The sequence below is a fragment of the Centropristis striata genome, chromosome 1 (assembly GCF_030273125.1).
Source record: "Centropristis striata isolate RG_2023a ecotype Rhode Island chromosome 1, C.striata_1.0, whole genome shotgun sequence".
Lineage (NCBI taxonomy): Eukaryota > Metazoa > Chordata > Actinopteri > Perciformes > Serranidae > Centropristis > Centropristis striata.
In genome coordinates this window covers 37,829,412-37,843,947 of record NC_081517.1, presented here as the reverse complement: position 1 = coordinate 37,843,947, position 14,536 = coordinate 37,829,412, and the positions used below count along the sequence as shown (strand labels likewise).

Below are 14,536 nucleotides of genomic sequence, written 5' to 3'. Positions count from 1 at the left end.
CGGATGTGAAGCAAACCGTCAGATTTAGTTTTGTGTTCGCTAGCCACATGTTCTATAGATCTGATACTGCCTGACATTGTAAGGTGGCAACGGCTATTGCCTGTGTGAAATTACTATAATGTGAAACAAACTATTAAACTACTAAAATAATGCCAAATCGCCATCGAATCAATTCAGTACGACTTTGTTGAGGATTTGAAATAATTTAGTTTGATTTAAGTTTAAGCGTTTTCTGTGCACTACTTTGTCGCACAATAACAGCGTCAGTGGTCACTTTCACTCAGCTGTTCCCATCAAATTGCAGAGGTAGGAAATACATTCATTTAAAAAATATTTAATCAATAATTTAAGTTAATTCTGTCATGACAATGCAGCATTTCCATCGTGAGTAGGCACATTTTTCAAGACATACTGCAGTTTTCATCATTGACTTCAAATGATGTTATTTGCCTCAGCTGGCTTTATACAGTCATGGAAAAAATATTAGATTAAATATTGTTGTTTAATTTAAGAGCTGATATCTAGCCATTTTTCATGGTTTTCCTGATAATAACCAAAATCATTACTAAGAAAAACATGGAAAATGTCTAGATATCAGCTCTTACATGCAACTCTTATGAGCTATTTTTGTTGTTATCATTATGTCTGTCCAAACAAATGTACCTTTAGTTGTAGCAGGCATTAAAATAAACAAGAAATTGAAGAAAACAAGGGTGGTCTAATAATTTCTTCCATGACTGTATGTACAAGCAGTACACATGTTGTTCATGTTTTTGGTGGCATACAAATCACAAAATGAATCACAGAAATGTACCATCACATTGTGATAATCACAATGTTCCTCACATTCATTGTTATTTATTATCTCATTTTATTTGTATGTCATATTGAAGGCTGTTTCCCATTATCAGTGCTTGTAGTCTGTGGCAAGATGAGGCCCCTCAAAGACGCTCAGCTGGGAGCCTTCACCTTCTTTGCCTCAGCTCTCCCTCATGATGTCTGCAGGAGCAACGGCCTCCCTCTTACTCCCAACTCCATCAAAATCCTGGGACGTTTCCAGATCCTCAAAACTGTCACTCACCCCAGACTCTGCCAGTATGTGGACATCTCCAGAGGGAAACACGGTATGGCTGTCTGACTTGCCCCTTAAAAGAGGTCTAATCATATTGTTTGTCTGTCCTCTCATTAAATCACCCTTAATTTATTTCCTTTCAGTGTGTGATGTTCTGCACTTGTTCACTCTCATATAGTTTATCCAAAACACACACACACCCAGCATGCCCTTTTTATTTGTGCAGTCAAGATTGAACTCACTGTATTTATTAACTTTCTAAGCCGGTGGTCTGGTTTCATCTGATTGCATAGTTGCAGTGATTTACATGCAAGTCTGATGTTAATAAATTATATAATTATATACTGTTTTGTATTTACAAGTGGGGAACACAACAACATAACATGGGTCCAACACAATAAATTACAGCCTTTAACATTACTTGGGATGTCACAATTAAACGTGTAAATCAATAATCGATTGAAATGAGATTTTAATCATCAAAATGAAAAGCAGCATCGGCGAGTCACCCCAAATTATATATTATTTGACTTTATGGCCTTGCAGATAGCGTATGAGGTCCTTGAGGGTTTGGAGCTCATGAACAAACATGGTATGGTTCACAGAGCGCTCAGCGCACACAATGTGCTCGTGGACTGCAAGGTAAAACTCACCTGTTTTATGTTCGCTGTCTTTTACTGATGAAACTGTCCAATTAAAAGACTGGCTTGAATGTAATGCTGTCACTCTGAGATGTATTTTTTCTGTTTAGGGGAATGTCAAGCTGGCAAAGTTCGGCCTTTATCACATGACTGATCATGGTGCGGATGTAGATTTTCCCATCGGGTACGTCTTTGTCTCCTCATTCATCACACAGAAAGGTCCATTAGTGCTCTGGAAGTCTTCAACTGGTGGGACTGAGTTATGTGAGCTGTCTGTTCAGGGTCAAAGTTTTACTTGTATCTGTTTGCTGTTAGTCAAATCATAAAACAGGTGATTGACCATAACATTAACGCATAATGGACCATGGTTTTTCATAGAAACCAGCTTTGGGGGCATGGAAATAGCTTCCTGGTTTGGGGACTGTAACAGATCGTTGGACTTTTATCCTAATCCAAAGGCCTTTGTGTCCTACCAAGTATCTCTGTGTAATATCCTTTTGCAGATTGAAAAGAGGAAAGATGGCACATACCCATGACTTTCAATAAAACATCTGGATGGAAAATGTAATAAATGTAACTGTGAAACACGATGCAAATTGCTCTTAGACACAGCTAAATATGCATCACCTAAAGTACATAGAATAATTTTGTAGTTAGATAATAATGGGTAGGAACACATTTCCTGTTATATTTGTTCTTATCCAGGATTTGTTCTGTATTTGAAATAATTTATTGATTTCTGTGATTCTCCAATGTTTTCTTTTTTTGCTCTTAGTTTTCTTGGTTAATAGAAAATTTTACGAGTGGTCGAGAGCACTCTTATGAAAGATGAGGAAAGGAAACACACGTTTTGAATTTGGGTAACATAAAAAAACACATGAATATAATTTAATCCGATTTTTAGAAATTAAGGGTCAATGCAGTTATATATTAAATTATTATATGTTTAAGCTGAGTTTTTGATCAAATATGATTTTGATGAAAATCATGTTTGACTGATTTTGAACTTTTCTTCAGGTTTATACTTCAGGTTATAGGGTTCTTCAGGTTATAGGGTTCTTCAGGTTATAGGGCACGTAAAGCCGGCCTGAAAACAAACAGGATTAAATACAAATGGTGACTGTGAAAGACATGCATGGGACTGCAGACTCCATCAACATTAATCATCCTCTGTTTCAGAGCTTAATTCCCAAAACTTGTTCAGTGAAACATCATGTTGACCGCACAAGATGGACTGGTTTCTCTTGGCTCTCCAATTCTGGAAGACATTTTCTTAGATTTACTGTTTGTTTTAACTATTCAAGATGAAATCACGCATGTAAAATATGTTTTTAAGTTTTGTCCAAACAAGACCCATTGCCATGATATCTGGATTATAAAAAAATGTGTTAAAATAATAATTTGACTGTGTGTCGGAGGTGTTGATATAATGTTGAATTATTGGCCTATATTTGCCCTGTTTCATTGTGAAAGGTTTTAGTATCGGCAGGTTATAAAAAATTCAATTATTCAGATACTGATACCAAAACAATACTTTAAAAAACTAAAAAAAGTTAGCTAGTTTGGGAAATTTCAACAGTATTTCTAAAGTGCTTAATGTGTCAGGGTTAAATACAGATTGTTGCCTAAATAAAATATTGTTTTTAGTTTTCCTCATTTAGATTAGGAAATATCTGTTTAAAAAATAGTAAGCAAGGCTAATAATCTGACAGAGCATTACATTCTTACTTAACTTGACTTCGCTGCCCGTTTTCTATACTCAAAGATACAGATGATACTCAAAGGTGTTCATGGACAGATCCGGTAGGTGTTTCAACTGTTTAATAAAAGCTAAATTGTCATTTGTATGTAGGTAGTCTGTCACTGTCACACAAACCTCCAGAAATGAATTATATTTTGCATTAAATTAGAATTGCACACTTTTTTATACGTTTGAATGCCTTCAATCAGACATCTAGTCGAACTAGTATTCCAGTCAGCACTTTCTAATCTTTCTTGACTTTTCTGGAATGACTGGAAATTTAAATCAGACGTGTATGTATTATGTGTACTGTTGTTTTGCTTATAACATCCTTTTTTTCTTTTCTTTTTTTTACAGGCGCTGCCTGAGAATGTTCTGGAGTTATTAAGGAAATGCTTGACATTTCTTCCATCCAAAAGGTAAATAAGGTCGCTGATGGATTCATCTTGTTGTTGCAGGATATTGGCCGAACATTGACTTCCCAAAACACTTTGGTCAGGCTATGACATACTTGCTGCATGTACGTCAGAAAGTATTCCAGCATGTTAAAACCAACAAGAGAAATGATTCCAAAATAGACATGAGTTATTGCCCCGACAGTGCTTTTATGACTTTATACAACAACAAAAAACAAGTGTTTTGTATCATAAATTGTCAGTTCTTTGAAAAACTTCCCCTTTTAATCCTGCTGGCCGAAGCTTTGCATTATGTACTTAGGAAATATCCATATTTTATAATCATCCATTTATAGAAGTTATGAATGGTATTCTTTTTTTGAAAAAAAGATGAGGTCTTCAGGTTTCAGAACACGTGAATTATATTATATTTTATTATACATTATTCAAACTATATCTTATTATAAAGTATTTCAAAAAGGTATTTTTCCACAAAAAAATGATTATAGGAAAGTAGAGGTTTACGGCACACTTCATGTTTATTGATATTTTGCTGTCATGACCATTATGTCTTTGTGCTCCAGCCTGTGAGTCTGTTCTCTACTTTACTGCGCTGTGCACATCTGGAGACTTCTGCAAAGGTGTCCCCCAATAACACACCACTGCACATGCACTCAAACTTTCACACTACACACACAGCATTCACCTGTCAACACGCATTGATTATCATTTAGTAGGTTTAATTGAGTATGCCGGCATTAATGTTAATAATAGTAGCAGATTGATCGAAGGATTTAGTGGTAAAAGATCTAATTGATGTCTTTTGAGAAACTTCTTTGATATTTAAGAAGTTTTCCATTTGATATCTTAAATAACCTTTTGTGTAATAATTATATTCATGTTTTTTAGGTATTTCTAATTTGCATTCTTGAACATTTGCTCCTTGCTGTTATTTTCAGCTATTTCAATTATGTTGATGGTGTTATTATAAACTATTTGAATATATGTTATAGGGGCTGTAAAGCCCGACTGAAAATAAGCAGGACTAAATACAAATGGTGACTGTGAAAGTCACGCATGGGACTGCAGACTGTAGACAGGGGGACATGTTTTTTAGTCCATCAAGATTATTTCTCCTCTGTTTTAGAGCTTAATTCCTAAAACTAGTTCACTGAAACATCATGTTGACAGCACAAGATGGACTGGTTTCACTGGGCTCTCCAATTCTGGAAGACATTTTCTTAGATTTACTGTTTGTTTTAACTGTTCAAGATGAAATGACATATGTCAAATTTGTTTTGTCCAAACAAGATCCATTGCCATGATGTCTGGATTATAAAAAATGTGTTAATAAAATATTAATTTGACTGTGTGCCTAATCTGAGGTGTTTACTGTTTTGTGTGTTTGTGTTACCAGATGATGATGAAGACTACCTGTTGCCAACACTGGCTGTCACACAGTAACACAAACAACCTGATTAACTGATTGAGGCAGCTTTCCCCATTGGAAAGTGCTGTCTGACATCAAGGTAAAGTGATGAAAATACTCTAAACATAGCATACACTTAAACTGATATATATATATATTTTTTTTTTTTCAACTTGTTTTTCCAACTAGGTGGCTAAATATGTCACAGCCTGATCATTGTTTCAACACCAATACAATTTCCTGTATATTCATTTAAACAGCTTATTGTTTCATTAAACCTTTATCAGGCGAAGAACCGTATTTGGTAACTTGAGTGGATATCCAAAATAAAAAATAAAAATATTTTGAGAAAAAAGTTGCAAATTTACTAGATTAAAGTGGCAGATCTACAAGAAAAAAAGTTGCAACTTTTTTCTCGACCCCATTTTGATATCCACTGAAGTTACCAAATATAGTTCTTCGCCTGATAAAGGGTTAAAGTGTGGTAGTATATACTCTGCTTTCTGTTTTTTCCCCCTCAGGCCTATCTTTACAAGGAGAACTTGGTGTGGAAAGAGGCCAGTGTGGATATTCTTCCTCTTGTTCGAGGCCTAGGGGTGGGCAGCCAGTGCAGTTTTAACACTGTTGTGTTTAGACTCCCATACCAACTGTCAGACAGGTAACATAGTTAAAACTAGACGGCATTAAAATGTTTTTTTCACTTTTGAAATGACTCTAGCATAATTTTCTTGTTGGGGTGTGTATGTTCGTGATTCCAGATTGAGGTGGACATCTACAATCTACAAAGTCATTTAGCAGACGCTTTTATCCAAAGCGACGTACAAATGAGAGTTAATACGACACAAGCAAGGATGAAGTCAAGAAACATAGCAAGAGTAAGTGCCATGGGTTAAGTCTGAGTCCATTAGGACGCAAGTGCTTTTAGGTTGTGCAAGCGGTCAGTGCGATACTTATGGTTGTCATCTGTGGAGATCAGGGATGGGCAACTGGAGGCCCGGGGGCCGCATACCGCCCGCACCCTCACTTGAAGTGGCCCTCAGTACAACTACATGCATTTGAGCATGAAATTTTAAAAGTGCAGTGTAAAAATGCACAAAATGACTTCTTGCAATTAATGTTGGTCTGCTGTTCTTGCACTGAAAAAAAAGAAATCACAATAAGTGGTTATTTTTTATTTGCTTCAGACCTTTTGTATTCCTATTTATACTGTTATACATGCATTTGAGCATGAAATATGTTAAGTTACTGCACTATAAACATATTTAAAATTGCAGTTTCATCATATCTGATTAAGTGCACGGTCCTATATGTGGCCCTGTGGTCGTGTCGATGAAACATTGTGGACCCCTCCAGCATTTAAGTTGCCCATCCCTGGTGTAGATCAAGTGTGAAGATGTTCAGTAAAGAGTTGGTCTTCAGTATCTTCTTAAAGATTGATAAGGACTCAGCAGATCGGATGGAGTTTGGAAGTTCGTTCCACCACCAGCTCACTACAGAGGAGAAGAGTCTGGTTTGAGGCGCAGGGCCCTTCAGCGGCAGAGGAGCCAGACGTCTCTCACATGAAGAGCGTAGTGGGCCGGAGGGTTTGTGGACCAGAACAAAGGAGATCAGATAAGAAGGCGTTGACGTTGCTATTTTGTAGGCAAGAGACAAGAGACGCTGCCACCAGTACGATGAGCTGCTGTCGTCTCCTCAGGGCCACATCAAGTTCAGGCGTGTGTTGAAAGCCTGGGTGGTGTCCCACCCTGACCTGGTCTACTGGCAGGGTCAGACACTCTTCCTTCAGTCTCTCTTGAAATTTCTTTTTAAGTCTTATTCTCTCTTTTTTTTCCTTCTCTTTGTTTTTCCATCAGTTTTCTTTCTCCCTCTATTTCATTTTCGCTATTCCTTCTTGTACTATACAGGAGTAGACACTAGATGGTGCTCACGTCACATCTTCGACTCATCTCAGTTACAACTGTGTGGCCCTATTCAAAAACAAAAAAAATGTTTTGATTTTCTTTGCATTATTTCAGATTTGGAATGATGTCCATCTGACCAATTATGTTATCACACATCAGTGCAATAAATGCAAAGGATCCTGGCGGACTGAGCTTGGTAGCTGTTGTCATGGAATTCATGAGAGAATATTAGAGAATCTGATTTATTAGAGAATAACGTAGGTTTTCAATCACATTGGCACACAACAGAAAGAACACTCGCAGACATCCTGTCATCTAAACAGGATAAGCAGGACGGTTAGGATAAGGTGTTGATTCTGATTCAGGAGAATAATATGAGAACAAATCCAGGAAATAAAAGCGTGTGAACCAAGCCTCACAAGAGTAAAATACACATGAACTCCACATTATAAAAAGACAGGACAGAAACGTGGGCCGGAGCTGTTTTGACCAAATTGCATGTCTGTACTTTGCCAGTGGAATCTGTATTTTGATATATTTTAATTTAATTCAGCACAAGGCTGTTTCCCAAGAACTGTTCATTGTCATCCATTGTTTGTCAAGATTTCCCTCAACAATGTCACCCTTGTTTGAGAACAAAGTGATTCAGCTGCCATTTTAAGAGTTTGACAAATGGAGCGACAGCCTGCAAGCTAGTTCAGCAAAACACACCTTTATCCAATCCAGCGGTCTCCAATGCTGCTGCTGCTGCATCTGTATTGTTGCTTGCTTACAGCATCCACCTGTACGCTCCAAGTCCGGGGGGGGGGGGGGTGTTACTACATCACTCCTCCGTACCTCATGTAACTGCCTGAGGAGTGATGAGGTCGGAGCCTAGACCCCTATTCTAATATGTTGTGCTGTTGCAATAAACATAAAAAGCATAACGTGAGTTGTCTGACTGAAATGAAGAATATGTTGCATTTCTATTAAAATCTGTCCAGTCCAGTCAATCCATCTGTGGGTAACCTGGCCCAAACATATTCACTCATTCTGAATTTGATGCATTCTGTTTTTATTTAAGTTTTAAACTTCAATCCAAACTTTTTTGGAATCTAGGTTGTAATAGGCTTAGTAGTACCATAGAACAACCCCCGGATGACAATGTTAGGGTTGACCTATAGATAGAGATACTGTATTTCCCCAGTAATAAGACTCCATTTTACAAGTGCAGTCAGAGAGACTGATTTGAAGGTATTTTTAAAAACTTAAAAGATTCAGGTGGTCATAGTAAACATTCAGGGCTGGAGCCGCAGCCCATCCCACTGCTCTGCCCCTGGTTCTGATAAAGGTTATTATGTTGTTTATGACTTTGCTCATTTGGATTAACCTGAATATTGGCAGGTAACATTTTCATATTTGTCTCCTGTCCTTTTTGTTGTATAGAAATTGACATTGAGCGCTGTGTTCGTGAATCCATCAGCCTCTTCTGCTGGACTCCAAAGAGACTTTAAAGGTTAAACCACAGCGACCATCAAGGAAGTGGAAGTCTTCTTTTATTCTTCTTTTGCTTTTGTTTTTTCTTCTTCTGTGACACGATTTATTTTTATGTTATATATTTTATTCAGTGATTCAGTGACTTTAAAGGTTAAACCACAGCGACCATCAAGGGAGTCTTCTTTTATTCTTCTTTTGCTGGTGTTTTTTCTTCTTCTATGACACAATTTATTTTTATGTTATATATTTTATTCAGTGCAGTATATGTTTTTGTTCCTGGTGACTGATATCTGAAATCATGAGCTGTCTCTATTGGACACAATCGGACTATTCAAGGCCTCAACATGACTCCAAGTATATATTTTTTTAAGAGCAATGCACTTTTAATTCTCAAGAATATTAAACATTGGAATTGAAATGTGAAAAAGAAATAATAAAATATCCTAATTAAATAAAACATTAATAAACTACAATCAAACCAAACCTGCTAACAAAAATTATGCTGAGATAAATATATATTTTATTACTTTGTATTATAAATAAAAACATTTGAAATGGCTGTTGGCAATTAGTACTGCCTCCTTATAGTTCAGCTTGCAGAACTGGTCTTCCTTATCTCCTGGCATCAACCTCTGAAGCAATACACCTCGCTATCAGTGATTCAGCGGTAGGTGGGAAAGTTTTACTTGTTTGCTTCAGGGGATTTCACTTCCTCTTTGGCACTAATCCAAGAGTCTTCAACACTGCAAAAAGAGATGTGTTAAAAATGACACATGTTGTGCAGAATTTTAACACATGAGTGTGTTAAAAGTTACACAAGGCAGTTACACAATAAATGTGTGAGCCATTTTAACACACAAATTGTGTCGTTTTAATTCATATGTTGATAATGTGTAACTGAAAATTACCAAAAACTACTACTTAATGTGTTAACAGCGTCCACGTCAAAATATGGCAAATATGACAAATATGACAAAAATATGGCCGTTAAACTTTTAAACTTGATATATTCACAGGCCTATATATTCATTTAATATATAAATATTATTTTTCATTCTTTTTAAGGCTATTTCATGTGCTATCATATACATTTTTATCAATTTTTTTGTTATTAAATACAAACTATTCTCCAACCAATCAGATCTATCCAGAGGCATGGGGGAAAAAGAAAACAAAAATAACACATTGTGTGCTAAAATCTACAATGTGTCAAAATGATCAACACAGCCATGTGTGTTGTTTTTTGACACATCTCTTTTTTTGCTGAGTTGCTCTGAAGGAAGTTACTCTTAACCTGAAAAAGAGATATTGCTTCAGTGGTCCAGTGATTCATAGGGCTATTGCTTCTTTCTATCTGCAGAATTGTTTTTTGCCATGACAACAACAACAAAAAAGCGAAAGACGAATTTTAAGAATCACAAATGTAAAGATGTGAAGCTGCTACAGTGTTTTTTTGTAGTTGGTAACACCAAAATGTATTTTATTAAAATGTACACATATATTAATGTAAACAATTCTATCATTACCGTAACATTTAACCATTTTTTTTCTCATCAATTTTCATTCAGATTTTGTTCTTTATACATCGTTAAAAACCATTATATTTGAATATATTCTGTTAAATTATACATTTTTAAACAAATGTATAATTATTTTTATAAAGTTTTAAATATGCAAATAAAGTATTGAATATTTATTGTATATAAATGTGGGGGAAACATGACATTTTTATCTGGCCGCATTAGAGTAATACATTTGTGAATCAAAAATATGTTCAAAAATATAGAAAATATTATTTTAACACAAAACAATGAATTGTGCCTCATTATGGTTGTATTATTCATTCATATAAAATTGAAATATATTTAGTTTAATAAAGTATGTCCTTATAATCTTCACAATTTAGACTGGCTTCATGAGAATCACCCTACTGTACTACTACATGTAACACGTAGCATGGGAGTAACACATCAGAGCTAAAAGTGCTGTTTCATTCTCTCCTATGCATCACAAGACCAATTTTCCTGGTAAAGAGGAACTTTCTTTCTTCTACAAAATTAAGCAAACCATGTGTTGGACTAAAGACTAAGGAAATGAAAGCAGGCACGCAGTTCATCCAGAGGCTCCGTCTTCCTTTCAGTCTGATTCATTTCACAGCGTGCACCACATTCATTTATTTATATAAAAGTCTATCTATAATCATCGAAAAATTGAAGAAGACTTAAGATGCTGATTATGACTTAAAGTACATTTTCCTCTGCATTTACATCAATCTGGTGGTAGAAAACAGATCAGCATGTAAGATCACAGATTATTTTTAAGATTTTTTCACCTACACAAGTAATATTTTCAGGAGAATTTTCTATCTGCTATGATACGCCATTGAAAGTATTTCAATGGAGTTAACAAATCTGTTGGCAATTAAATCAAAAGTAGATGCTATCTGATTTTAAAAGTGAAGCATATGGGACTCAATTGTAACAGCATGAGTTGCGTTTGTAACAAGGCTATTAACAAACCAGTAAACAAATAGTTTTCATTGCAATCAACAATATTTCAGTCAAGCAACTGTTTTATATTCAAACACATCTTTTACACCAAAAAAATGTTCTTTCAGACAACCCTGAAGGCTAACTTCTATGTTCTGCTGATCAGGGCCTAAAACCTTGAAACTAAACTGAGAAGTAAATGCTGGTATGGCAAAGGAACATCAAATAGGAACAAATGTTTCTATTTTTCCATTCATCACGTGTATGCATCTGCTTCTAAGTAATTGTTAGACTTTAGACTGAAAGCCAGAGATCAGTGACTTCCTTAGAGGACCATCTTTAATCCTGTGTTGCAACAGTTGCAACAATATGTCATGTTAATCTCATGACCTATTTCAACATTGTTGCTCAATGTTTCTCTGGAACACAATTGACAACAACTTTGGATTGTTTCCAAAGAAACTGCTACGGGGTCATTGATCCATTGCTGCACCTTCCTGCACTCCACCGTTACTAAAGAAAACATTCAGGCAGCAGCACGTTTTATTGAAACCAAGATAATGTAGACGCTGTTAAAAGTGTCGCCATTCTTTTGATTGCTAGTTGATACGGTCACTTTATAATCCATCATTTTCACTCTGGAAACCAGAATAATCTGGTTAGGGAGGGAATAAATGATAGGATTAACTCTAAATAGATCAATGTGAGTGCAAAAAAAAGATTTACAATACTGGTATCACAATGAAAATAGCACTGGCAAGCCTCTTTCTTACTGGGTAATTCCGGTTATATTGCCCCTTTATTGACATATGTTTAAGAACAGATAATATCAATTTTTGTGTTTTATTTGACTTTTTCCTTTTAGAAATTCTACATGGTAGAACTCGTGATACTTTTTGATTATTTCGTGCACTACACTAAAGCTGCACTGAAAATTTTATTCTATATTTTCCATTCTTCGTGTCAGTAGTGGCTCATAACGAGATGTCTTTTTTAAGAAATTTGGCTGTAAGTGATGAAGGATCTTCCACAGTCCTTGCTGTGTGCAAAAATGCATAACACATTTTATCTTATGTGAGGCTTCAGCAGTCTGAGTTAATCTAATCAAGTGAATGGCTTCTGAAGACACCACCCTTTTAGTTGGAAATGTATTTTATCTCGTTTAGTCTCTCTTATCTTTTTATAATCCTATGCAGTAAAATTGTACATTTAGTGTTTGTTTTGTGTGTGTGTGTGCGTGTGTGTGTGTGTGTGTGTGTGTGTGTGTGTGTGTCCAGAGAGGTGCATCAATGGATCAGTGTGTTTGTGAGCTTTCTGAACATGACGTATTCAGGTGTGGCCAAACAGGGCTGCACCAAAACAGAAGGGGGGCATCAGATGTTTATTTGTTCAAACTTTTTTGAAAGAGGCAATGTAAAACAATATGAGCCATGAGCCAAAGCAATACAAATAAAGAAAAAGGGGCAAAAAAAAAAAATTGTAATAGGCTCGATCAGAGGCGTGTCCATGTTGTTGGAGGACAGGAATGATGTGATTTATGGAGGGGGTTCTGGTGATGATCCGGGCAGCTGAGTTCTGGACCAGTTGGAGTTTATGGAGAAGCTTGAGAAGTAGACCAGAAAGGAGGGAATTGCAGGAGTCTATACGGGAGGTGACCAGGGCGTTGACAAGGATGGCGGTACTGTTAGGTGTGAGAGACGGATGGAGACGGTTGATGTTGGAAATATGCTGACCGAGTGATATTGTCGATGTGAGATTCAAAGGAAAGAGTGCTGTCGAGGATGACACCCAGGCTCTTTACTTGGGGGGAGGGAGGGACTATGGAGTTGTCAATATTCAAGGCCTCAACATGACAGAAAAAAGGTCTCAGTGGAAATAAACTGTATGTTAGAGACAGAGTGAGACAAGACTCTTTACAGAAATTAAATTAAATGAAACCTATATATCTGCAGATATTCTTACTACACATTAGCCACTCACTAATCACCTGATTTTGAAGCAATGCAAAGCAGAGAAATGATGGTTTATTGGCGGTGCAGATCCCTACGAGTTGGCTCCCTGTTATTGGATCCATGAAATACAGCACATTTTAGCTCTACATTTTAAGAACAATCAGAATAACATATTAAGTCATTAATGCCGCATGTGGGAGCTTGATATGAATTATATTTTGTCAATGTCAGCTTTATTTATATAGCACATTTTAAATAGCCAGTGTCCTACCAAAGTGCTTCACAGTAAAATAAGCAAACAGTAAAAACAATAAAAGCAATAATTGTTTTTACTATTTACTATTAAAAATATTATCATTACAGAAGAGAATTTGAGAATTACATTAGAGAATTTGTCATGAGCTGCTGCAATCAACATTTCACTTACCTGACAAGGTATGTGAAATGTCCTTTCCTCTAAAAACTTCTGGCTTTCCTCTCCCTGGTTTTTAATCACTTTTGGAAGTCAATAATATTCCAAATGTTTTTCTCAATCTGACCTATTGGTACAACCTAAAACACGGCAATAATTAAACATTTTCCTTGACACCCTGATGATGTGTCGTTAAAAACCCTCTATTAGGGTTTTTCGACCGGGAGCCGGAGCCCGGCCAGTGCTGGTGTGGTTCGCAGTTATTTCATCTTGCGAACCAGCTCCGAACCTGTTTGCTTTTCCATGGGCTCTAGAGCCACGTCATTGCGTCACTGCTAACGTATGTCTCCGCCCTCTTGGCAAGTATAATAACAATGGCAGACTACATGTTTCTACTACGGTGGCCCTGAAGTGCAAACTACACCAGCAATTCACACAACACGCCAGCAATTCACCACAACGCGCTTGTAATTTTTATAATTTTTATTTGTGGTTTGGTAAGTTAGTTTCAATTAAAAGATATTTTGTTGTTGTGTTGACCACGCCCACCCTGAAAAGAACTACCTTTTGTGTTAAAAATAAATTTGTGTTGGACTGCAACTCTGGTCATATTCTTCTCGGGGAGTTGAGAGGGAAAAATGAAGCACTTTATGTTCAGCTCAAGTTACCCCTAGGCCGGGGCGTAACACTTTCAGGCCCTATCTACTGTGTGCCCAAGTGATTGCTGTATCTTTCTCATTTAACCGAAGCTGAATGAGAAATGGGTGGATGGTGGCATTGATCCATGGCCGCATCTGTCAAGACATGCCACCTCTTCCAACAGAGCTGTTGTTTAAATTTGCACACCCACAAACTTGTCTTTGTGAAAACAGGGATCAGTTGATATTCACTTTAATAAAAGAGCAGTTCATCAAAGGGACTACATGGTTTCATAACCAGGTAGGGTGGATGGTGGCATTGATCCATGGCCGTATCTGTCTACACAGGCCACCTCTTCCTCAGAAATCATTCATGAGTACGCCTACACA

At 36.6% G+C, this 14,536-nt stretch overlaps 1 protein-coding gene and 1 long non-coding RNA gene across 3 annotated transcripts in view; both read left to right on the top strand.

Annotated features, from left to right (window-relative positions):
* The first annotated feature begins 181 nt into the window (after positions 1 to 181).
* The window catches only part of tbck (TBC1 domain containing kinase), a 122,912-nt gene continuing 108,557 nt past the window's right edge, over positions 182 to 14,536 (top strand). Inside the window, exons 1-2 of one of the 2 annotated variants that reach the window (XM_059341381.1) lie at positions 182 to 306; positions 912 to 1,124. In XM_059341381.1, the coding sequence (XP_059197364.1) occupies positions 932 to 1,124 (193 nt within the window). In that variant the 5' untranslated portion in view covers positions 182 to 306; positions 912 to 931. The remainder of the gene's footprint in view (positions 307 to 911; positions 1,125 to 14,536) is intronic. The other variant, XM_059341399.1, reaches the window with a different exon arrangement.
* On the top strand, positions 3,490 to 8,000 carry LOC131977980 (uncharacterized). The gene is made up of 5 exons (XR_009394921.1): positions 3,490 to 3,873; positions 4,434 to 4,490; positions 5,267 to 5,378; positions 5,800 to 5,936; positions 6,037 to 8,000. It is a non-coding gene; the product is annotated as an uncharacterized LOC131977980 (long non-coding RNA).